Source organism: Haliotis asinina, chromosome 15, assembly GCF_037392515.1.
Source record: "Haliotis asinina isolate JCU_RB_2024 chromosome 15, JCU_Hal_asi_v2, whole genome shotgun sequence".
NCBI classification, from domain to species: domain Eukaryota; kingdom Metazoa; phylum Mollusca; class Gastropoda; order Lepetellida; family Haliotidae; genus Haliotis; species Haliotis asinina.
The window spans coordinates 34572418-34599938 of NC_090294.1; the positions used below are offsets into that span (position 1 = coordinate 34572418).

At 38.5% G+C, this 27521-nt stretch overlaps 1 protein-coding gene across 2 annotated transcripts in view; it reads left to right on the forward strand.

Moving 5' to 3' along the window:
- Nucleotides 1–5280: 5280 nt before the first annotated feature.
- The window catches only part of LOC137265229 (BTB/POZ domain-containing protein 16-like), a 47056-nt gene continuing 24815 nt past the window's right edge, over nt 5281–27521 (forward strand). The window contains exons 1-4 of one of the 2 annotated variants that reach the window (XM_067800580.1): nt 5281–5405; nt 11782–11848; nt 20484–20640; nt 21052–21247. In XM_067800580.1, coding sequence (XP_067656681.1) covers nt 5305–5405; nt 11782–11848; nt 20484–20640; nt 21052–21247 — 521 coding nt within the window. In that variant the 5' untranslated portion in view covers nt 5281–5304. The remainder of the gene's footprint in view (nt 5406–11781; nt 11849–20483; nt 20641–21051; nt 21248–27521) is intronic. The other variant, XM_067800581.1, reaches the window with a different exon arrangement.

Consider the following 27521-nt stretch of genomic DNA (forward strand, 5'->3'; position numbering starts at 1 on the left):
GTCCACTACCATTGCGACATTAGAATTGTGACGTCATAACAGTGAACCATTATAACATCATACGTCTAGAGGCATTACACTAGTGTCATATTGCTGCAAACATATTACACTCAGGAGATAAACATCATGTGTTGGTCAATTTCCGGGTGTTACTGCGTATTTGACGCACGGGAATACATTTGTTCATCGACATTGTAAACAAAAAAGTAAACCAAAGGGTTTTTACTGTCTGCACTCGTTTGCACCGAGTACGGGTACAGCAGTGAAGTATCATCAGCTGTCCGTTTCCGTTTCTGGTTCCTATGGTAGCATCTGGAGCTGCTCATTTGTGACGTCATTCCGACTTTACGTCACAATATGATTTGAATGACATCACCACTGTTGATGACACAACAAAACAATTGTTTGCGATGTTTCTACGTGTGGATACGCAGAGAATAGTCTTGCAGTTTCCGGGAATCAAATACCTTTTTATCATGCTTTTCAACCAATCAGATTACAGACCAAAGTGACGTTTGGTTTACAATGCAGTATCTTCCACGGGAGAGTAATAATGTGTCATTTTTACCTCACAGATAAATGTCGTTTTCTGATTGGTTAAGCGCTTTTCTATTATTTCAGTTATCCCGTGTACATGCATTCTGCTGCCAATAGCAAACTCCTTCGGTACCTTGTGGTAGTTACTTCTTATCTCGTATAACATTAAATGATGCATGGTGCACGGAAATTACCGATGTTTTGCAAATGGAAATCGATGGAAGGGGTGGCTACGAAAAGATTTGCCTCGCATTCCAATAAATAAGTTTTGACAAAAACGTTCAAATGTAGTCCCTGTGAATATTAAGAAGGGGAATTACACCGCGGGTACATAACTAAGACAATACCTGCGGGGAAAAACAGGAAGATGCAAGATTCGAATCGTTTGATTCACACAAGTTGGCTGAAGGATACGATCCAATACCATGCTTCAAAGAGTTCAAAGTTAGCATTGAGGTCTTCGGTAAGATAAATATATGTTGTTCACTGATCCCCCGGAGCTCATTGGTTGATGTATCTTCGATGTTATGTTTGTTTATGTTCCTTGAGCCCTTCAGGCTAGGGAACATAAACAAACATCGAGGGTACATCAACCCATGGCACCCTCGCTTACAATAAAAGATGTAACCTATCAGAGCAATATCGGATTCTTTAACATATAATACATGTAGTGGTCGAGTGGATTGAGAATCTAGAACACATAGGACGTTAACCAGCAGATACTTGTTACATTCAAAAGATAAAGCGTCAGAAGAATTGTAGGCTGGCACATTTTGTACAGAATTGTACAAGACGTTTACATGAATACATAAATTCTGGGCTAAGGGAGATGACTCTTATTACAAGTAATATTACACCCGTCAGCTTTGTGTGCAGATTCTGTCTGTGTTGTCTTAACCCTGTACAAAGTAACCCACGAATCCGTTGGGTTACATTAAACTTAATGCCTAATGGCTGCAACAGTTTTATGATCCCCAGGAGGTCGAGATTGAAAATACAATGTGCCGTTCAGACTGAGATCCAATGATCGAGGGAAAACAAAGTGCCTTTGAGCAACTTACGTATGTCTCATAGAAAGTGTAATGTGCAGCAACGGACATGGGCAATGACGAAGGGTGTGTCGTGGTATCCTGCTAATTGGGGTTTACTGCGACAGAATGTCAGGGTGTATCCAGGGAATGAGATGTAGTCCTGGGCGTATTCAGGGAATCAGATGTACAACTACAGACCAGGGTTTGTCCAGGGAATGAGGCCAACAGCTACAGATCAGGGTGTATCCAGGGAATGAGATGTAGACTAGGGTGTATACAGGGAATGCAATATACATCAGGATGTGTACAGGTAATGAGATGTACAGCTACAGATCAGGATGTGTCCAGGGAATGAAATATAGATCAGGGTATATCCAGGGAATGAGATGTACAGCTACAGATCAGGGTGTATCCAGGGAATGAGATGTACAACTGGATCAGGATGTATCCAGGGAGTGATGTATACAGTTACAGATTAGGATGTATCCAGGGAATGAGATGTCACAGCTACAAATCAGAGTGTATCCAGGGAATGAAAATCACAGCTAAAGATCATGGTGTATCCAGGGAATGATGTATACAGCTACAGATTAGGATGTATCCAGGGAATGAGATGTACAGCTACAGATCAGGGTGTATCCAGGGAATGAGATCTACAGCTACAGATCAGGGTGTATCTGGGGAATGAGATGTACAGCGACAGATCAGGAATTATGTATCTGTCGTAATGCTATAGCAATAGTGACATGACTTTCTTGTTCATCTCCCGTGACGAGATCCGTGATATATCTGTGGAAGGTGAAATTAATTCAGTTATATATCTGGAAGATCAAAGTAATTTTGTAAAATTTCTTGAAGATGAAAGCGATTCCTTAAAGGGCAAAATCACATTTAACTGACGAAAACATCTGAATCATGGCTGCCTTTCAAGCTAGAAATTAATTATACCGCGTCTTCCTTCATAAATTCAGGTTACTATGTGAACTATGTAAGATGTCAGATATAGGTACATGTAATAACTTTTCCAATATATTTGAATTTTATCTTTCTTGAAATACGCATAGACAACGTGTATAGCAAGATATGCATTTTCCTATTCAACAAACATGTTAATGTTTCATACCAAGAAACACGTTCAGTATATTCACGATCATGACGATTGATGACAATATCCATAACGTTACTGCTTCCTTGTATGTTGCACTTTGTCTACATCTTCACGTGTACATTGGCATCGAAGAAGGATCATTTTATGCCGATCCTTAAACTTGGTATAGAGAGAGGGTAAGTGCAATTTGAATATCGGGCGAGACAAGAACAAAACATATTTGTGGTGGTGTGGTGTTGTGTAGTTGGTCTCATTATTTCCAGTACTGGTTGCCATGGTAATGTGCGTGATGCCATGCCAAGGCGAGGTTCATAAGGCGTACTGGATAGGAAGGTTAAATGGACTCCTATGCGGGAACAGACAGTGCCGATGGAGCGGCACACATAGATTTTATGAACGCTTTATTTGGGCAAGTGCACAGCTTATCGGGTCATTTTTCTATTTTTTTTTTTTTTTCTATTTTTTGTTTGTTTCTTTTTACATTTTCATTTTTGTTTATTTTTATTTACTTTGTGAGTTTATGAGCGAATAGGCTTTCGCACCTGTTTTTACTTCTACGGTCCCATAAACACCAACAACCATACTGAAGTCAGTTCTTATAAATAATTCCTGTTACATTGATGTGCGGTTTATGGAAACGTACACAATAACTGTGGCTTTGTCACTGATTAGTTATCGTTGATTATATACAGTGTATCTATTCAAATGTTGTTCAAAACCGCGCTCGGCAATATTTCAGACATATTCAAATAAAGGCGACTTGTACAAAATAATGTCCCGACGAGACAATCCAATTAATGGATGTTAGCGTGAGCGAAATGAAACACCATGGCACACACACATTGATATGCATATGGAAACCTGTACAACTGTAGCATAAGTAATAACAGTCTGGAAAAGGTCTAAAGGTGAGTGCTCATTTATTGAATATCGATAATGTCGGGCCTGTCCATTTTTCTCAAAAATAAGTACTATCAGAAACATCTTTCGATAACCAACCCGCATAATAAAATGTTTCGCAACTTTGAAATTGTGGAAACATGTTGGAACCAATGTCTTCCTATTCTCAGTCCTACACATATTTCCTTGATATTGGAGCCAGGGAACATTTATTGGGGTGTGTTTCTTGCTTTTGTTATAGGATTAGGTTTACACTACGAATGTCATAAAATATCCTTTCCAATAGGATATGCTTGACCCTATATGTTGCACCCAGTCTGACAGTCACGGTGTTTACAGATTCTCTTCCAAATGTAAACTCGTCATCGTTCCTATTTTTTATGGATTCTTAAACATAAAGAGAATGGGAAGTCAAAACGGCTCCCAAAACGGCAACAAACGCATCGGCCGGAATGGTCTCACAGATGTGAGTATCACTGCATCGTGCCATACCTATGAGTCAAATTGGCCTCATTTCCTAATACACCGATAGCAAATAATCAGTTTGTGTGCTGTACGTCCCCATTCATTTAACAACAAAACTCGCGTCGGTAGTTTCAGTGCCCATATATCACACAATACATGAGTTGATATAACGCAGAAGAGCCAGTCTTCATGTTATATAGTCCTCTTAATAAAAATAATAATCATGCTAATTTTGGCACCTAGAATCCAACTTGATGCTGGTCTGTCTTCATTATGACAGCGCCCATTCAGATGGCCACAGGTTCACGAATAACAGCTCCTTCGAATTCGCGGATGCAACCGTCGCCATACACAGACTCGTGCCAGTTATATTAGGTCTATTTCCATAGACATACATGTTGATTTAGTGTATCATAAATGATTTCATGACCTTTTTTAAGATACATGTCAAATCTTGCACATTTGTGAGGAATCATCTTATTTACAATCACATAATTTCTGTTCAATTTTCCGTTTCTTATTTATCGAATGGCAAAAGGTTAATCAACATATGTTCAGTGCCGAGACCTCCTTTAACATGTCGGTCTATGGCGTGCATTGTGGAACGACGTATAAGCTGATAAATGTGATGCCATTAGTACAATAGTGGTAGGAACATTGAACTGAAATTATGCGTGCAGGGCAGAGATGATTTCACATTTGCTTGTCAAATTTCACAAAGATCCGTCCTAAACTCACTTATGAAAATTATTTATGCTTTGCTGAAATAAATGAAAGTCAATGGAAATTACGTCAAGTGGTCCAGCATGACTGGCGCGGGTCTGTAGACTGGAATATTGCTGAGTAGTATAGGGCCCCTATACTTCTTTGCTGTGCAACGGACCTCACTCACTCGAGGGTGCAAGTAAATCGAGGTGGCTCTCGTGGTTCAGATATCACTAATAATCAAGGTTTATTGTAATCCTTTATTGCAATCCACTGACTTATTAAAATAATCAGAGCAACTAAAATAGAAATGAGAACTAGATGCAGATTGATCCAACTCACTCACTCATCGTACCTGCTCCCCCAAACCTGTAGGACGGATGAAAATTATTTCATCAATAAAAAATAATGACATGCTACGAAATAGTATACAGTCAGTTTGACGTTGACAGCACAACACGTGAATTATGTATTAGGATTATAAGTTGGGAGCGACTTTTTGTACAGTGCCTGTCATCGAGCAGTCCCGCAGTAGCGTGCTTAGCGACGGGATCCAAGATGGCGGGGTCTAGCAGCGTGTATCCTCTCCCCAAGATTTCTAACTCATACTTTCCCACCATACCGCCAAAAGCACCAGCGCCAGCAATTTCATATTCACAGTAAGTAAAATGGTGTAATTTATAAATATACGGTTTGTTATATGGGTCTTATGATTTATAAACATCGTTTTATAACACCATGAAGAGGGCGACCCACTCACTTGTCAACTTCTCAAGCATTACATGTCAACAAAGTTCAGCACAAGTTAGTTTGCGTGTCGACTCAAGTAGTTTGCGAGTTTATCATTCTGAGTCGTGTCGTTTACAATTCAAACATTGTCCGGTGTATCATGTGCCTTCAGAAAATATTGGTGCAATACTGAAGTATTTACATGCACGAAACCTCATTAAAGTAAACAGACGAAGTTTTGAAGAAATTATGTATTTTTACCTGATAAATATGTCATTTGACTCAAACCAGTCATGTTGAAATGAAAAGTGAGCTGTCATACTTGTCGATTACAAGTACATGTATTAATTCTTTGTAAGATTTGAAATACATATATTTTGACTAACTACAATAAAGTACCATTATGTCACATATTTTCAGGATAATAACGCAAAAGATATAATCATGTAAATTTTATGATTTCACAAACTGATCCCTATTTTCACTGAATATAGAAGAAACGAAACTGCACATTCCTTACAAACAAATGCAAGAATATGAGAGCTATGTGCATGAAACCAAATTATGTAATGACAAATCTGCAGGTTACACAGTTTGCTGTAAGATGCATCCTCAGAACACTCTTAACCCCCTGGATGCCACAGGGACATATATGTCCTTCCTCTACATACCTCACTTGGAAGTCCAATAAAATTCTAAATATACCACGCATATATAAATACTACACAGTTTTGAATTCTGCGGAAAATTCCCAGTTTATTGATACCATCCACTATCATCTCAGACCAAGCTAAAGTGCTGAAAATCGCCTTTCAAAATAGGCTTCATTATAAATGTCGCCATTTTTCAAACTGTACAAAATCGAGATTAACAGCGTTATTTGCAGTATGTTTTGAAATGTGAAAATCGGATAATTACTGGGAGTAATGAATTTCAAAAATAGCATATTAATGATCACTGATATCAAGTTTTCATGTAACCAGGAATGATAATTCTGAAACGTCATCGATGTACCCAGAATCGGTTGGGATGTTTTCGAAAATACACTTACACGAACGCCGAAGTGCGCTTTCCGCCATATTGGATAGTGTTTACAAAATCACGTTTCGAGAAGGCCGGTATTGAGAAGCCCATTACATCATGTATACTTCATAGTTAGCTGCGACAAATGCATCATTGAATTCCCCATATATCTTAGAATCAAATTACAAATGGTCTTTGTCACCAATACCAACTGTCTAGACAAAACGAAACGAAATATATTTAGTATGAAAACGAACGCTGTGCTCGAAAGACAGCGCTTGACTGAAATGTAAACAAAGAAAAATTCCAATTTTACACTGCGTAGCATTTTCGGAAATTTCCCAGCATCCAGCCCTCTAATCATTGCTTACAATGGCTCAATACGCTTAATATATTCAGGGGAAGAGTATCGTGGCAAAAAATAGCAAATTGAAAATAGATACAATGAAATAATTTGGTAATTCATAAGAAACTGTCAAACTTTCAGTGCAGCGTGACGCCATGACTGACGCAAAATCACGCAGAACGACAACGGTACTTATCGACATTTCTGGCTTGTTCCGTCATTTACAATGTAAACGATAAGAACATATAACAATACACAAATAGTCAGAATAATTCTGGTTACTTACATCTCACATTTATGAACAAAAGATCCCTGAAACGAGGAACACGTCCTCGCAAAATGCTGTGTACCCGTGTCAGCGAAGCCGCCATTTTGAAAGAAATCGGTCATCGGTAGTGATGTCATACGTCAACATTGTTGCACATATTAGGCATTTTTTGAGGTGAAGTTCGGTTGAACAAGAGTAAACACAATATTCCGATTGCACTTAATAGTATTGTGATGTATATTTTGCGCATCGTTCAGATATTGTTTCATGAAACTGATTTCAGTATCTACATATATCCATGTTCAACACCATATCATGTGTGGATATAAGGTATCCGTTTTTATTCTTTGAAAGCTTTTGATTGTTTGAATAATATCTACATGGGAAATTGACTCAGTAAGTGTATTATACCACATTTTAAGCCTCTACACAAGTGTTGGAAGATCACACGTAGCCATTACTTCAACATGTGCTTTAGTTCACGTGATGTGCAATATTCAATACGTTGGGACAAATATTGCAGTTACATATGAACAGGTTAATAAACAGCGATTTAATTCCAACTTAGAAGTAAAACGGATAATATTAATGAAAATGATTTGTACATTTTATCAAATGTAGGGGCACACATACTACTGTTTAAAGGAATTGTCTTGTTCATTGTATTGGTTTGTGTCGTTTTTATAGACAAAACTATTATGAATATTAATTGACCAGGTGCGACTTTGTCAAAACGTTTCATGATTCATTATCATTGTTTTTCGATAATAAAGTCAATTCAAATGCGATTAAAATATATCTGATGGCAGAATGTCTAACTCAAACAATATTTATACGGAAATTGTTAAAAATATATAAATCAGGTCAAGTCTTAATTTGGACAAGCCTTACGTCCATTTTCTAATACTTCTTTACTGAAACATCGATCTCTTTGTACCTTTCGTTGCATACTTATGAAGGGAATTGATTTCATAATCATGAGAAGAAAAGTCTTTTTCCTAAATGAATACTCAATGAATATTCAGGTGTTGTGGAATTTTCATTTAAGCTAAATTGATGCTAGGCAGGTGCGCGTGTTGCTCACAATAAGATATGTAGTAAAACCGTGTAATTGTTGATATATTCAGGACACTATTTCAGTGATAAAACCATTCATTTTATATTTTGGCTAAAAAGTGTTGAATTCTGACACAGAAGCCGATATCTTTTACACATTGAATGGAAATTAGGTTAGATATATACTAATCAGCAACCAGAGTAGTCTTTTTTCCGACGTCACAAAATGCACAAAGCATGCTGTGACGTCAACTAAAATGTCGCATTATTTTCAGTTATTTCATTACGTTTGAAAATGTGGCTGTTACTCCTTTAATAATGATGGAAAATTAATAAAAATACATATACACAAACAGGAGAATATGGGAATCTAAGAACTAAAATATGTATCGGATAGGGACATCCAAATCGCTATTGCCTGCTTTTTGATGTAGTACACTTGCATCTTTTCTTACAAATTGTGAAACTACCAAAAGGTGTCCTCTCACATTGGGGAACTTTGTATTGGAATAGTTTGGTTCACTGTGAACAAAACATCACGAAAATATACTGTCCATATCCACAGCAAATTCTCTCCATGTGATCGGAGTTACATTGACCTAATGTAAACCATAGCGGAGTTATGCCCCCTTATCTTTATACGTGCATGACCTCTCTGTCGACGTTTGACGTCATAGTAGAAAATCGATTTTTGACATTTATTGCGGGTCATTTTTGATTTTGTTAGTATGACGTTATGCATTAGCACATACATCCATTTCATATACACTCATGTCGTTCAGATATCAAGCTGTATTTTCTTCGCTCACACTTTCCGTAAAGATGCCAAATTAAAAAAATCGTAGCAGAGTGCTTTTATTGGTGCACGATAAAAAACTGAGAAATTTACTGTTTTTGAACACACACAAAAGTTTTGAACAACTTTTAGCAGTGTCTATTTCTCAAACCCCTGAGGTAGCCGCAATTATATTTATACCAACGGATAGGAAATCAAATATTCTACATGTCTGTGCAATTTCATAGCCGTACGCAGAACCTGGGCCACGCGATCGCAAATCTCGCACAACGTTCACTTTTCAAACTTTATGAAAATGTGCGCTTGAAAAAAAAACTCGGCATCCAGGGGGTTAAACCATTGTGTTTCAGATTATGTGTTCAAAAAGAAACATCTAAGGTTTTCTGACTACACAAATGGTTGTATTTTTATGATATTATAGTGAGCTTTCAAAATGATAAAAACATTGACAAATGTTTCATATTTGTTTATTTCCCCTCTGTGGACCTCAGTGTTTCTATTTGGTCTATGCAGGAAATCCTTTTGAGAATCGTTGATATTTGCCACCAATGCTCTAGGTCAAATTCCTCCACTGAATATTAGTTGTTATTGTTCCTTGCTGGTTGATATCTTGGTTTTATGAGCTAGATATAGGATCACTTACAGGCAATAGCAATTGATAAATTAATCAGATAGGAGCTATACTACTGCAGTAACATAAATCACCCCATAAAAAAAGACATAAAATTCAGTATGGGCAAGTGACATTAACTTGTACTGAAATACATCTAACATTATAACTGTTCTGAAGCTCACAACTTTAATTAGGATTAGAAAATTACAAATTGATTGAAATCTGAGATGTAACATACTGGTATGATAATTTCTAGCCCTTCCAAGGCTGTGAGGTAGCAAACTGGTTAAATGTTCTCTCATCATGGTGAAGATCCCAGGTTCAATTCCCCACATGGGTACAATGTGTGAAACCAATTTCTGGGGTTCAATATTTTATTCAAAAGCCACTTGCCACAGGGCAAGTAACTTTAGGAAAGTAGCTTGTCCTGACTAATTTTCCACTTGCCCTGGTTTCTGTGACATAATCATGATGATGACATTTTGAAAGAATAAACCAGTATGGGATTAGATGTTAATGTTTACTGGACTATTTTAGTATTTATTTATCAAAATGTTAAATAGCCAAGAAAGATAACCCAACTTTTTTATCATTAATTTAATAACTACTGAGATTTGTAGCAGACATGAAGTGAAATCCAAGTTTATTTGCAGTTTGAAACAGTAAGTGGAAATATACCAATATTTGATTGCCCAGAATGAAAACTGACATGTTCTGGGCATCAGACAATGGGATTTTTGAGCTCCTAACCTTGCATAGTATGGGCTAATATTACCTTAACCTACTAGCTAGAGAGTAATCTGCAATATCATAAGGAAACATTATTGGTTGGAATCAATCTGATTAAGTCAGGGACTGTTGTAGCCTCTGTCTATAATCTGGAGATCCCTATCCCTATCCCTAAGTTTTTTTGGTAGAACACTGTGCTTACAGTTGAGTTTGCCACTCCAGGGTTTGATCACAACCCCTCACCCTTCAGTGAAAATGCATGGGATCATTTCAAATTGTATTAGGGCCACACTTGGTGATATCTTCTAAAATTCAAAACAGACATGAAGTTAGCTGATGTAGAATCACCTTCCACAATAATGTAGAGTCAGGACTTTGTAGAATCTTTCTCACTTATAACATCTTGAAGCGTCAGCAGCATCCCATACCTCATATTTAGCATCAATGTTAATAGCTTGTTGGTGCATCTTTTATTTGCCTCTTTCTTTAAGGTACTCCTTCTAAAATTAGATTGTAACCTTGTCTTTGGTTAAGATTTCACTGAGTTTATGTCAAGCTGACTAGGCATATTTTTTTCTGAATTGTGCTTCAACCATTATGTATGGTCGTAAAACAGGCTCCTTGAAGATTTCTACTTTTCTGAGTTTGTCTGCCTTTCCTGAGTGTCACCATGGTACGTTGCTCTCATATGCACTAGTATGCTAGTATGTCATGATATGGCATTCTTACAGATACATATGACAATATGTTTGGAAAATATCGGTACATTGTGTTTTTGAAAAATCATTCATATCTTCTTCTTTAAAGTTTACACAAGTAAGAACAATGCACTGCCCAATTTGAAATAAAGACCATGTGCAACAATTGTTTCCTATTATGACAATAACTAAATTATTTGCAGCCATTGTCCTATATATATGACTGCCATATTTACAAAATATGAGTGCTCAGTTCTGGTGAGAACATTAGTCAAGTTCAGCTCTAGTTGTGAGCATTAGGCAGCAAAAGTCAGGATGGTACACTGAATTCTGTAACTGAGACATGAGGCCAAGTGAAACACATTGCAGATGGGTGTATTTCATATACATGTAGTTATGGAACTCAAAGACTGTGTCAAAGTTTGTTTGTTTGTTTTTTCATTTCAGTAATTGAAACAACTGGCCAAGTCATATAAGAAAATATTGAGATAGTCTTTGAGTTGCATGAAATACACTCATTTGCAGTGTGTCCCATAGAGCTTTATTTGTAGTGACTCTCAACAGTTTAGTGTGAGATTACGACAAGGCAAACTGTGTTGGTAGATTACTGTAGTAATGCATGTATATTAATATATAATAATGCTGGTTTTTACTGAAAAAAAGCTAACAATCAAGTTTGAGCTAGCTGTTAGAACGGTTGTAGCACAGGCCAGGTAATACAACCAGAATGTGAACTGGATCGTCCAGGTTTACTAAAAGTGTGTTGGTCTATTTCAGGGCTGTCAGTGAGGCCCCATACACTGCCCTCAGTGGAGTGATTGTAGATGGGAGAATACCAGAAAGGGTGAGTTTTTGTTGGTCATAACAATACCAGATAAGGTCATTTTATGTTAGCCATGACAACAACAGAGAGGGTCTGTTTGGTATTGGCCGTGACCATGTTCAACCATGATAGAAAGATATCAGATATGATCTTAACACTAAGATGATGGAAACATTAAGATGATCGTAACACTAAGACTATCATAGCACTAAGATACTCGTAACACTAAGATGATCATAACATTAAAATGATAGTAACACAAAGACTATCGTAGCACTAAGATGATCGTAGCACTAAGATGAGCATAACATTAAGATGATCATAACACGAAGACTATCGTAGCACTAAGATGATTGTAGCACTAAGATGATTTTAACACTAAGATGATCATAATACTAAACATATCATAGCACTAAGATGATCGTAGCTCTAAGATGATCATAACACTAAGATGATTGGAACATTAAGATGATCATAATACTAAGACTATGATAGCACTAAGATGATCATAGCACTAAGATGATCATAACACTAAGATGATCAGAACATTAAGATGATCATAACACTAAGACTATGATAGCACTAAGATGATTTTAACACTAAGATGATCAGAACATTAGGATGATCATAACACTAAGACTATGATAGCACTAAGATGAGCATAGCGCTAAGATGATCATAACACTAAGATGATCGGAACATTAAGATGATCATAACACTAAGACTATGATGGCACTAAGATGATCGTAGCACTTAGATGATCATAACACTAAGATGATCAGAACATTAAGATGATCATAATACTAAGACTATGATAGCACTAAGATAATTTTAACACTAAGATGATCAGAACATTAGGATGATCATAGCACTAAGACAATGATAGCACTAAGATGATCATAGCGCTAAGTTGATCATAACACTAAGATGATCGGAACATTAAGATGATCATAACACTACGACTATCATAGCACTAAGCTGATCGTAGCACTAAGATGATTGTAACACTAAGATGATCGGAACTACCATAACCATGAATCAGGGTTATCATTATACTTTAATACCCACCTCCAGCATACAAGTCACAGCACTTGAGTTTCAGGCCATTATTAATTACATTTAGAAAGAAATATATTTTATTATCTGATGTTATTTGGAGCCAGAGAAATGAGATTTCTTCTCCTGTTTAAACACTGTGTTTTTGTGTCCCCTTGTCTCACTGCAGTGGGTGAGTGTAATGATACTTAAATCACTTCTATTCTATATAGAATGGGTAATCACTAAACACGGTGATATAACGATTTATGTTGTGTAAACATTTCATGACTTGCCATAAGCTGACATGCATACTTGTTGATAGCAATGAACCATCTTTCCTGCTAACTCTGTTAGATTTCTCTCAATATTTGATTGAAGACTGAACTAGTAATCTAATTACATTGTCGTTAGTGTTCAGATCATTTCACCTTCACAACTCCTCAGGCTTGCATCATGATGGAGGAGAAGGCGTTTGGCACTGAGGCAGTTCCCATCTCTGGGGACTCATTACAGCCCTCAGCTGGGGCTGATTGACATTACAGCCACATAACTCACCTTCGAGTGGCCTCTTTCTTTATACTCAACACATTTCCCATGAAGTGTCAGGGACTTCAAAATGGGTATATATTTACCTGATCATTCAGGTTTCATTGTATGTCAATAAATAACCAACAAGGAAAGTATGCTGGGAGGTATAGAACCACAAGGCTGCCATGCTTCCTGTCCAATAAGTAATGATGGGATCAGCATAATGTGCATGGCCATTTGACTTGTTAGGTAAAAGTCTAGTGGTATTTGGTATCAGAGACCATATACCAGGTAATGGATCTATTATATGGTCTTTGTTGGTGTATATAGTTGATAAATACGGAAATTTCTCACGACAGTCCCGAAATTACTATACTCTCAGCAGTAAATACTGATCCAGCATGTTTTAAGATATCTGAGCGGAGACACTGATGCCTCGGCCGTGCAGATAGCGTTGCTTCTTTCAGTACAGGTGCAGAATGTATTTGGCAGCATTACCATGGACAGAAAAAAATTATACTTGGCATTGGATAGAGTTTGTGACTTCAGTGTGATCATGGCTATTTCATGGCTAGATCAGGTGACTTGATAAAGACTGCTTGTCATCTGCTACTGTTATGCTTGTCAAATGATGTCAGTTGAATGGGTATCGAAAGAGTGAAAGGACAGGGTATGATAAGGGTGGTTTTTAGCCCACTAACAGAATTGGCTGAAAACATGTTATTTGTTTAGAGACAAGTTAGTTTTGCATAAAAATGCTATATTTTATATGCTCTGAGGTGTAATTTTACTGCAGAGGGGCCAAAAGTGGGTTTTATCAGTTCCTATGACAAATAACACAAAGTCTGAAATATCAGTGTGCCATAATGGCTTATTTTGCAACTGTTATTTTATTTACATACAAATCACAGCAGTTTTACAACAGGTAGTCATGCTGAAAAACATTTCAATGTCAAGCATAATGTTTTAACCTCAACGGGCCCAATTAGGGTTGTAAAACATTGTTAATTCGATTACTTGCCAATTGTGTCCCCAAAACTCAGTCATTATTCACAGCATTCTTTGCAAATGTAGTCCATGGGTCCATTGTACAACATGAAAGCATGATAACAAACATGTTGTACTAAGAATCACAGGGGCCTGTTTTGGGGAAAGCTACATTTTGGGCACAGCTACATTCCAACTTGTAAGTGTTACAAGTCAGCATTTACAACCAGTTTTAGCAAATATACAGTTAACATCTCAATCATCATATGTTATTGCAATAGCCAACCATGTTGCACTAAAAATCACAGGTCTTGAACTCAAAGGGGCCCATTTCGGGTGAAATTTCATTGTCAGTGCACCGGGTTCATATTAACACCATGCACATGTTACAGTCAGTATTCAAAAGACTTCACAGAGTAATTATTCACAACTTATCCACTTTAAAGATATAAAACATCCACTATTACTTTTCATTCACACAATCATCAATCTCAGTATGTGATTCACTCTCAAGAACTGCAGTATTCAAAAGTGTATAAACCTAAAGTAGATCAAAATATATAAAATATGAATTTAAAATATTGGGAACAAAGGCAACTAGACCGACTTCAAAAGGTCAATGGTCAGTGTCTCAAGAAAAGATTTACATGATGTTAGTTAAAGCTTGTTTCACCAGTGTTGTAACACAGATTACCAAACTTAAGAAAAAAATTACAATATTTGGATTTGATGTGAAACAGTTTAATTAAACATTGTAGACTTGAAGAACAAACTTTGCAAAAAAAGAAGGAAAAGTTACATGGATTTGAACCTTCATGTCTGACAACAAAAAAAAAAACAACAGTCCACTATTGCAACCATTAGGCTACATATTCCTTTACCTCCCTATGTGAATTTAAGCTTATATATTACACTTTACAACTATGTATGACTTGAGGTCTGCTTTTGTTCATTATCTGCCAGACCTTGATACAATGTTCTTATTCTAGCTACATCAAGGTACATAAGGTCTTGGAAAATGCATATGTTTATACATGGCAATCCTGTTGAATGACAGTGTTATTTTGACAGTGACAGGTGACTCAAAGGTGTTTGATACACAGATGATAGAAAAACTATGATCAAATTCTTACATAATAACAAAGATTCTCACCTTTACAGTACTGCTTGATCATATTTTGAAAATCTTCAGACATCTTCTTACTTTTCTAGCAGAGACCAACAACTCAAAACCAATGTTTACCTCTCATAAATCAGCCTTGTGAGTGCCTTGTGATATTAAAAATTTTAATAAAGATGTTTGATATGTGTATTTTAGAGCACAAAACCATTCAAAATATGGCACGGATCATGGCACAGATGTGTAAATGTGATGGATTGTTTTTAAAGATGTTAGTTTATGTCAATGTCTATTTTTTGAGATGTTGTATGGGGCAATTTCATGAACTGAAAAAATGTACTTTTTTAAAGATTTTGATGTGAGCAAAAGCTTGACCCACCACAATTTTTAGGTGTGCATTCTAATTTACTCTCTTCATATGCAGGCCCCCCTAAGTAATTGAAGGAATTACAGCAAATCTGAAGGAATTGCATCTCAAATGTAAACAAACGCAGCCCACTCGCGAAACAATTGCAGCGATATCGGTAATTTAGCGGTAATAACAGAAACACATCGGCCCTATCGGAAGCAATGTCGGTAATACTGGAAACACAATCGGCCATCTTCGGAGATTTTTCGGTCACGAGCGGAAACTCACGCAGCAAAACATGGCGTCGTTGGAAGAAGCACCCATCTCGGTGAGATTTGTTTTTAGTTCCTACTATTACATTTTCATACTTATCCATCTTTGACCACCCGCGTTGAATGCGTTTAGGTATGAGGTGTTGTCGGGGCAATAGCTTATGTTTTTAGGAAAAGATTGTCAATGCAGAAGAGTGTCACAAGTCATGCCCCTGGAGATTGTTTACATCTGAACATTGAAGTCGTGCCGATGATTACGAACATCATGAACGTGCGCCATGAAGAAGTTTATGAGCCATAATTTTTCTTGCTACGAAGTGCAATTGACAAATTTAAACACATTTTACCAAAAAATGATGTTATATCTGGCGCACGTTCGTAATCATCGGCACGACTTCGATGTTCAGATGTAAACAATCTCCAGGGGCATGACTTGTGACACTCTCCTAGAGTGACTATCTTTTCCTAAAAACATAAGCTTTTGCCCCGACAACACCTCATACCTAAACGCATTCAACACGGGTGGTCAAAGATGGATAAGTATAAAAATGTAATAGTAGAAACTAAAAACAAATCTCACCGAGACGGGCGCTTCTTCCAACGACGCCATGTTTTGCTGCGTGAGTTTCCGCTCGCGACCGAAAAATCTCCGAAGATGGCCGATCGTGTTTCCAGTATTACCGACATTGCTTCCGATAGGGCCGATGTATTTCTGTTATTACCGCTAAATTACCGATATCGCTGCAATTGTTTCGCGAGTGGGCTGCGTTTGTTTACATTTGAGATGCAATTCCTTCAAATTTGCTGTAATTCCTTCAATTACTTAGGGGGGCCTGTATGTGGTGAAAAAATTGGGATGGGTCACGCTTTTGCTCACACTTTTCTACCACTCTGAAAATCAGAAAATGTACTGGTTTCTAGAAGATATTGTAAATTATGTTAACTTTGAGGTCTTCAAAGAGGAAAACTAACAACACGAAAAACATAAAAGTGCAATTGGAGGTAACTTCAACAATAAGATTAGCTTCTTTTATACTAAAATTATTGTGTTGTAAAATTTTGATAATCATGACATGTTGACTGGGCCAATAAGGGCCTCTATCATACCTTGTCCTTTTATCATGACAGGCAAAAAGTTAGAGTGAAATCCTGTATTTTCCGTAATTAGTGCCTTGGCGTGTAGAAAATTGATAGAGCCACACCCTTGTTAAGATCACAAACATTTTACATGTTCCTCTCTTTACATTTGGCATCAGAGATCAAGTAAGCAGGAACAGACTCAATGATCTGTTGATCACACCAAAATGTGTTAAAACATATTCTCAGCAGTGTGACTGACAATTTTAAGTGTATTTCATCCATAAACATGTGAATCATAATATTTGTGTTTCATTTTCACATATTGCCCTGACAAAAGCAACCAAATGGACATATATGTTGTAATTTGGCTCCCACGTACATTAGTACAAGTTGCTGCGTAAAGGAGATATATACTACAAATATGAATGAAATCCATATATGAAGAATGCAAAACAGTTATTTTGAAGAAGATTTTTCTAAAAATAGTAAAATCAACATGAAAAAAACAAGTTGTGTTCTGAAAACTTGACCTGATGTCATAGTGGAGAATTATGACTTGCAGTCGGTCACTGCTTTAGCGTTTTGTCTTTGAGCACTCTACCTCTCTCCATGGCATCACCACACGAATGTAACTGACTGGTATGTGGTTGGTATTATCACAAAACTTCATATGTATGTATTACCCAAAATACTGGTTCGGAGACGTTCCAATATGTCCCCATTTGAAAGGCATATTGAGATATACTGGTATAGTGGTGATACCATGCAGTACAATCATTAACACACTCAAAACTGAAATTGCAGTGTCAAAATGTTCAAATAATTGCAGAGAAGTCACACTTAATTCCAGTTATTTCACTCTTATGCATTATGTTCTATGAAAGTAAGAAAATGAAAAAAGATTGTTGATTTATGACCGACCCTAACTCAAACATCGATCTGGAAAAAAAACAACTATAAACCTAAAAAAAACAATCCCCTGCTCTTTACATGTAACTTTAAGTAAATACTGATATCCAAAACAAACTATAGTTCAAATCACTTTCGACTGGAAGGTGCTTTGCCAAGATATTGCATTGATTTTTGTTATGTTAAAGGAAATAAACCTGTCGTCAGGTGGAGAAAATCTGGCAGTTTGCCTTGAGTTATCTGGTGTTATGTTGGGAATATACGAGTGTATCTGTGAAACATTACACAGGAAGTTTACACACATGTGATTCACAGTCAGATAACTGTCAGTGGGAACAATGATAACATGATTAATCCATTTCATGGCAATTAATTATGTGTTATTTACAGGTTGGGATGTTATTTACTGCTGGGTCTTCCCCTTTACCATTCAATTACAATGAAGTTGTGAATTTCAGCCAGTTGACAGCTAGCTGGTAGTTTTCCAGCCATGCCTTTTGTTTGGTCTGCAGATAACATTACCAGCACGACACACGCTTCACTGACTTGTAGCTGTGGCAGCTATTGATTTCCACAAGTCCAGTATTTGTTCATTGATAAAAGTGATAAATGACTGAGGTTTCACAATTATGTTGGGTTAAATACATGGGTGGCTGTGTGCAGTTGTTGAAGCACATTAAGATAATGCTGGTAGTTTCACCCTGTTGCCCTACCACTTAAGGTGGATTGTAAAAGAGCATCAAGATCTGGTTAGAAAATAACACTGTACACACCACTAACATGGCGACCACTCAACACACACATGGTGACCACTTGTCACTCATATGGCGACTACACACCACTCACATGGTGACCACACACCACTCATACAGCAGCCACACATCAGTCACATGGCAACCACACATCACAAACATGGTGAACACCTATCACCAACATGGCGCCCATCAATCACTCACATGGCAACCACACATCACAGACATGGTGAACACCTATCACCAACATGGCGCCCATCAATCACTCACATGGCAACCACACATCACAGACATGGTGAACACCTATCACCAACATGGCGCCCATCAATCACTCACATGGCATCCACACATCACAGACATGGTGAACACCTATCACCAACATGGCGCCCATCAGTCACTCACATGGCAACCACACATCACAGACATGGTGAACACCTATCACCAACATGGCAACCATAGATCACTCACATGACAACCACACTTCGCTCATATGGTGACATATTGTAACACACCACTCATATGGTGACCACACACCACTCATACAGCAACCACACATCACTCACATGGCAACCACACATCACAAACATGGTGAACACCTTTCACCAACATGGCGACCACACATCACTCACATGGCGACCAGTCATCACTCATATGGCAACTATACACTACTCACATGGTGACCACACACCACTCATATAGCAACCACACATCACTCACATGGCAACCACACATCACAAACATGGTGAATGCCTATTACCAACATGTTGACCACACATCACTCACATGGTGACCACACATCACTCACATGGCAACCACACATCACTCACATGGCAACCACACATCACAAACATGGTGAACACCTTTCACCAACATGGCGACCACACATCACTCACATGGCGACCAGTCATCACTCATATGGCAACTATACACTACTCACATGGTGACCACACACCACTCATATAGCAACCACACATCACTCACATGGCAACCACACATCACAAACATGGTGAATGCCTATTACCAACATGTTGACCACACATCACTCACATGGTGACCACACATCACTCACATGGCAACCACACATCACAAACATGGTGAACACCTATCACCAACATGGCAACCACACATCACTCATATGGCGACTATACACCACTCACATGGTGACCACACATCACTCATATAGCAACCACACATCACTCACATGGCAACCACACATCACAAACAAGGTGAACACCTGTCATCAACATGGTGACCATACATCACTCACATGGTGAACACACATCACTCACATGGCAACCACACATCAGTCATATGGCGACTACCCACCACTCACATGGTGACCACACATCACTCACATGGCAACCACACATCACTCACATGGCAACCACACATCACAAACAAGGTGAACACCTGTCATCAACATGGTGACCATACATCACTCACATGGTGACCACACATCACTCACATGGTAACCACACATCATTCATATGGCAGCTACACTTCACTCACATGACAACCACACATCAGGACATGGCGACCACACATCACTCACATACTGATCACACATCACTCACTTGGAGATCACACATTTCTCACATGTAGTTGTACCTGTCTGTTGCAGCATCCAGTGGAGCCACGATACAGGGTACGGAACCAGGTGGGTCAGACGAACCGCTGGCGCCTCCCAGAGTCCTTGTACAGTGATCTACTAGGCAGCTCGCAGGCAGTGAAGGCTATCTCTATGCCCTACAACCGTAGCATGATCAACATCATCACTGGTACGTCGCGGTCATGCTCTCGACAGGAGTGGAGAGAGGTAGTCAGTTCTCACAACAAGGAGAAACAAGATAAACCTAAGTCTACCGAGACTAGATCCAAGAAAAGGAAAGTTAGCTTGAGCAGTGCCAGCCCAGATATTCTAGGAGAACTTGAAGAGAATACTTAGATTTTCTGGTGTGAAAAATGTAGCTAAATTGTAACACATACTAAAAGTAGGTAGGTATTTTGAGTTCAGGATTCAAATCTACCAGGTTTGAGACATTGAGTGGCAGTGATTTACAAATATTATTGTCTTGTTGCAGTTACTGATCAGTACAACCCAATGTTTATCTGGTCTTGTTTTATGCCATGTGTGTGTTCTGTGACTACTGGCTGTACAAATATTGGCACTCTATGGTAATGTCCTTCAGCTGAGTCTCCGAAGCTGTCCACCAACATGGACCTATCCAAGCCCTACACATTCCGGGTCTCCAATGACAGACCACAAACACATCCAAACTTGATGCCATTCCAGGCAGCTAAAGGATCAAAACTGCTGACTCGTGACTCTATGTCCTCACCAGTTTCACAAACTCTGCCTGCTTCAGCACCCAGTAGACCCCGAAGGTGGGTAGCATGTCCTGTTGATTGCATGCAGTGGTGATTGTTTCCTATAACTTCTGTGTATAAATGACTACCATCCTTGTGTTGCCTGCTTGTCTCCAGTCATGTGCTGCTGTACTGTTACATCATTGCTGTACATTGTTGCTGTGCTGTCTGTACTGTTACATCATTGCTGTACATTGTTGCTGAGCTGTCTGTATTGTTTTGGGTGCATGTCTACTGTAATATACATTATCATATACAGTCGAACCTTTTTGTCCCAAACTTGGTTCAAGTATTCTGAGGCCCAAGACAACCCATCCCGTCAGTTTCTGAAGTGCATGACATTATTAGATACCATTATTCGTAAGTTTCAATGAGGATAATTATATTGTTGCAATTAAAATAGACACAGACACACAGATCTTTATTAGTATATATGGCCATGAGACCAACAGTACAAGTGTACATTATAAGCAGTATTTGTAACCTGGAGATACATTTATAACATCAAAATAATAGATACGTTTTAACAATTTACATTTTCCTTAACTTGAAAATGTGGTATATATCGACGGCTAACTTAAACAGGAGATCACTATTTTTAGGGGAAGATGGCAATTAAAATACATTTATTACGAGATATTTTTTAGTGCATCATTGCTCTCACTGTAACCATCAGATTTATTGTTGTCTGCTGAAAAATTAATAGTTTTTATTTTGTTTTACTAATTTATTGGATTACAAAATGTGTAGGCACTGAATTTATACACTTTGAGAATAGTTTCTTTTTATTCTGAACTGTTCAAGTCATCAGGGGAAGTTGGGTTTGTGTTTTCATATTCAAAAATAGAAAATGATCCTGAGACAATCAGGAAGCTGACACATCCAAGTTAGATACAACAGGGTTCATCTGTAGATTTTACGTCTCTGAAGGTGTTGCTGATGTTCCTTCTTGTGTTGATGTCATTCTTATTTAATTCGTTATTATTGTTTTACAACACTCTCAATGTTGGTTGTATTTAGATTGTTGTTTGATTGTTTCTGGTTGTGCTGTTTGTGTGACTTAGCATGCACTCATACATTACAGCACCCTCAGATGTGATGCCTACTTATATAATTGTTTATCTCACATACATGTCATATTTTCATGGTGTTGGTTGAGTATCTAATGTCAGTGTTTTATCTTTGATGGTGTTGGCTTCCTGTCTACTACCTGCATTCTCACATACACTTGAACTCTTCTCTGATGGTGTTGGCTTCTTGTCTACTACCTGCATTCTCACATACACTTGTACTCTTCTCTGATGGTGTTTGCTTCTTGTCTACTACCTGCATTCTCACATACACTTGTACTCTTCTCTGGTGGTGTTGGCTTCTTGTCTACTACCTGCATTCTCACATACATTTGAACTCTTCTCTGATGGTGTTGGCTTCTTGTCTACTACCTGCATTCTCACATACACCTGTACTCTTCTCTGATGGTGTTGGCTTCTTGTCTACTACCTGCATTCTCACATACACTTGAACTCTTCTCTGATGGTGTTGGCTTCTTGTCTACTACCTGCATTCTCACATACACTTGAACTCTTCTCTGATGGTGTTGGCTTCTTGTCTACTACCTGCATTCTCACATACACTTGTACTCTTCTCTGATGGTGTTGGCTTCTTGTCTACTACCTGCATTCTCACATACACTTGAACTCTTCTCTGATGGTGTTGGCTTCTTGTCTACTACCTGCATTCTCACATACACTTGTACTCTTCTCTGATGGTGTTGGCTTCTTGTCTACTACCTGCATTCTCACATACACGTGAACTCTTCTCTGATGGTGTTGGCTTCTTGTCCACTACCTGCATTCTCACATACACTTGTACTCTTCTCTGATGGTGTTGGCTTCTTGTCTACTACCTGCATTCTCACACACATTTGAACTCTTCTCTGATGGTGTTGGCGACCCGTGAAGGTCCCGGGGTAGAATAGGCCTTCAGCAACCCATGCTTGCCATAAAAGGTGACTATGCTTGTCGTAAGAGGCGACTAACGGGATCGGGTGGTCAGACTATGACTTGGTTGACACATGTCATCGGTTCCCCATTGCGCAGATCGATGTTCATGTTGTTGATCACTGGATTGTCTGGTCCAGACTCGATTATTTACAGACCGTCGCCATATTGCTGGAATATTGCTAAGTGCGACGTAAAACTAAACTCACCCTCACCCTCACCCTGATGGTGTTGGCAGCTTGTCTACTACCTGCATTCTCACACACATCTGAACTCTTTTCTCATGGTGTTGGCAGCTTGTCTTTGTTTATGTTAAGTTACATGCATTGTCACATGTCTTTTTGTGCTCCCTTGCTCATGGTGTTCAAAATTATGTTTTTCAGTAACATGCAGTCACATATTTCCATCTCTAACAGTACTGCTTCCAATGCTATTGTTTGCCCTTCGGTACATGTCTACCCTGCTGTATCGTGTTGATGCCTGCTCTCATATACTAGTACATGCTCCTTGTGCTATATACTTTGTGATGTTTTTGTTGCTTTGCTTGCTGTTTACATACTGCTTATTTCTGTGTTTGATTTGGTATTGGTATGTTCATTGTGTGTATTGTCTTCAGCTAATTGTTTATAAGTATATTTAATGTTGATAAACTGTATATGATGACCGTACTGTAAATGATCAAATTAACATAATAATAATAATAATAATAAAAATTCTCTTATATAGCACCTAGTATCCATCTGACTAGTTGCTCACTGGAAGCTGTAATCAGAATCTGATTATTATTACCCAAGCTGCCTCTTAGGCACTAGAAGGTTATAGTGAGGTGACTTTATCTCACCGGGTAAACATTTTCTGGTGGGTGAACAAAGGTAATTTTGAACAAACTTACTTGCCTAAGGTGAGACCACATGTATCACATGTGCTTCGTTGTGGAGCAGGACATAAACATAACAAGTGTCAGGTGAAGAGCATTCAGATTACAGTTACAGATGACTGTTGTAACAAGGGTGTATGCACAATAAACAGAATAGCTGTTGAGTATCGCGGAAGACAGGGTTAGTCTGAAAACTTCTAGTCTGAAATATTTTCAATGTCACTGTGAACTGAACAGGCAATTTTTACCAACTGCTGCATGATGCAATTTGGTATGAACAAATAAGAAACTTTCATGCCATTTAGGGTGATTTGTTGCTCTGGAAAGTACCAAGTATATTTATTGCTACTTCATCAGTTAGATTTTGCATCAAACAGACTGTAATCTACATCGACAGCTCTAATACTCAATAAACATAAATTGGAACGGCATATTGTATTGTTGTTACTGTAGCAGGATGTAGATGTTAGTTATACGTCACAGGCAATGTAAAACACAACTTGGCAGATTCTGATACCTTTATGGTATGCACTTACCATAACAAATCATCAAAAATGACAATTCAACCTATAAAGTTAAGAAAAAATGCAATGAAAAAAAGCCCGCAAAATCAATGTTGAAAAATGTGGTTTCAACAGCTATGCTGCACTGCGCTCATAACGCATGCACAGTGAATAGGTTCACGGAGCTTGAAACAGTACTGCTATGCCTGTCCAGAGTATGAGGTCGTGAGCATAGTCTAATTTTGGTTGTGTACACAAACAAGTAATTAATCTTCTCGTTACACAAAAAAAACCATGTTGATTGTGATAAACAGAGTCTGTCACAGAGAAAAATGAATGTCTGGTTTTTTACACCTATATGTCTGCCTGCCTATCTGCTGATGACAATATGCAATGCACAACTTCAATTACTGACCATTTGCAATTTGAAATTAACATCTATCGCACCTACAAGCCATGAACGAAGAGCCAACTAAGCGCATCGGCAATTGAACCAGTGGCCAGTGACAAGGCGTTGTTACACATGCATAGATACGAGGGGATGTCAATAAGTTTTGAGCCTTGCATAGAAAAACACAAAATATTGGTATGAACCACATTTATTTTTCCACATAGTCCCCTTGTGAGTCAAGACACTTGTTCCATCTTTTCTGCCAGGCGCTGATGCCATCTCTGTAGAAGGCGCCAGTTTGGTCTTCAAACCAAGCCTCAGTAGCAGCAATAAGCTCATTATCATCCTGAAATCTACGACCATTCAAGCGTTTCTTGAGATTTGGGAACAGATGGTAATCACTTGGTGCCAGGTCTGGAGAGTAGGGGGGATGCAGCAAGATTTCGTACCCGTACTGCAGCAGCTGCAACGCAAGAGGTGTGTACTGGAGCATTATCTTGATGTAGAAGAATACCACGTCTGATATTGCCCTGGCGCTTCTAATTGATTGACTGTCGCACTTGCCTCAACACATTAGCGTAATATTCCCCATTCATTGTTCTTCCTTTTGGTAAGTAATCTGTGTGGATGATGCCTTTGCTATCCCAGAAGACTGTCGCCATTACCTTCTGCACTGATCTGGAGGCTTTGAACTTTTTGGTCCTGGGAGAAGTGACATGTTTCCATTCCATGGATTCTTGTTTGCTCTCAGGATCATAGTGGTGGATCCAGGTTTCATCACAGGTTACTAGCCTAAAGTGAAAATCTTCTGGATTCATGTTGTATCTGGTTAGCATGGAGTTGCTTATGGTGACCCTTGTTTGCTTCATTTCATCTGTAAGCATTCTTGGCACCCATCTTGCACACACCTTAGACATGACAAGATGTTCATGAAGAATTGTCTCGACGGATCCGTGTGAAATGCCTGTGGTCTCCTCTAACTCATGGAGTGTGATTCGACGATTTTCCAGCACAAGTCTGTGCACTCTGTCAATGTTTTCCTGACTAGTGCTTGTTGTTGGGAGACCTGGACGGGGGTCATCTTCAAGACTCTCTCTACCATGCTTAAATTCACTGACTCATCGTTTGATGGTAGCAGATGAAGGGGAAGACTTCCCATAAACTGCTGAAAGCCTTTCTTCAATGTTCTTCGCTGAGTTTCCTTCAAGAACTAAAAACTTAATTACTGCTCTATACTCAATTTTATTCATTTTCACTGTTGTGAGGGGGGACTCTCTTTCTGTCAATGTGAGCTGTTCAATAACTTCTTAGAGTAGGATACCAAAACTGACATATCACATCAGCTACACCCCAAGGTTCAATGGTGTACCATAGACTGTGACACCTTGATATGAAAAATGCTCAAGGCTCAAAACTTCTTGACATCCCCTCGTACACATCTGACATAACATGACATAGTGCCATGATGATGTTCCAGTGCGATGTGCCCTGTCAGACGTAAATGTGTGGCGTGTTATCAACATCACTGTACTTCTTTCTCTGACTCTGAACTCCATGAAAGTGACTTTGTTTTATCAAGTTGATCAATTTTTACGTCCACCTAGTATTTGCTTGTAGTATATAAACAGAAGGGCTGGGAGAGGTAACCCCGATACCTGGAATGGGTAATGAGTTGGACCCAAGTACCCATCTCTGTACCCGGACCCGTTATGATCATGTGACTTATAGATTAAACAATGTAATAAGTTATTCTTTCATGACCAATAGGTTGTATTGTCTTTGAAGATTTAAATGTAATTACAGTCACTTCTTTTAACTATAATACATGATTAAGATATTGAAAAAGTCAAACTTTTAGCCTCCAAGCTGAAGAATAAATTGCCATTTCTCACAAATTCGTTGTCAGGAATTAACAGAACGGGTATCCAGGTAAGGTATGGTAATCGAGTTTTTGGTCCCTGAGGAGAAAATTTGAACCCATCTCTGCCCTAGTAAGGGCACAGGTTCCACCTGTGCTGGTTATATGTACTCTGCAAATGTTGACCTTGGATTAGACTGCTAGCAGTGTCATAAAAATTTACCCATATTACATGGAACTATTGAATGTGTGTTGCAGGAGATATTGTAGTTATGTTGATAGATGATTCCGTTAATCCAACATGTAGTACCCCATTGTGAGTGGGTGGCGGGTGAAGTTGTGTTCAGTGCCACACTTGGGCCATGGACACAGGCCTACATAGTGATTAGACTTTAGAGATTCTACACATCTAGACACTGTCAAGTCTTGTTAATCTCACTTTATCCAACACTAATGATGTGAACTGATTAAATCAGTGCTATTTATATCCCTTGATCCACCAGTCCTGCCCTCTGACTTTGTCACACCTAATTTGCTACGGACTGCTGAAATCGCTCATTATCAGTCTCGTTAATCTGACGGGAAGATCTGCTAACAAGCTTTCAGTCCAGTGTTTTGATGCCACCTAAGTTGGCTAGTGGCTTCACGTTGCAATAGCTGCAA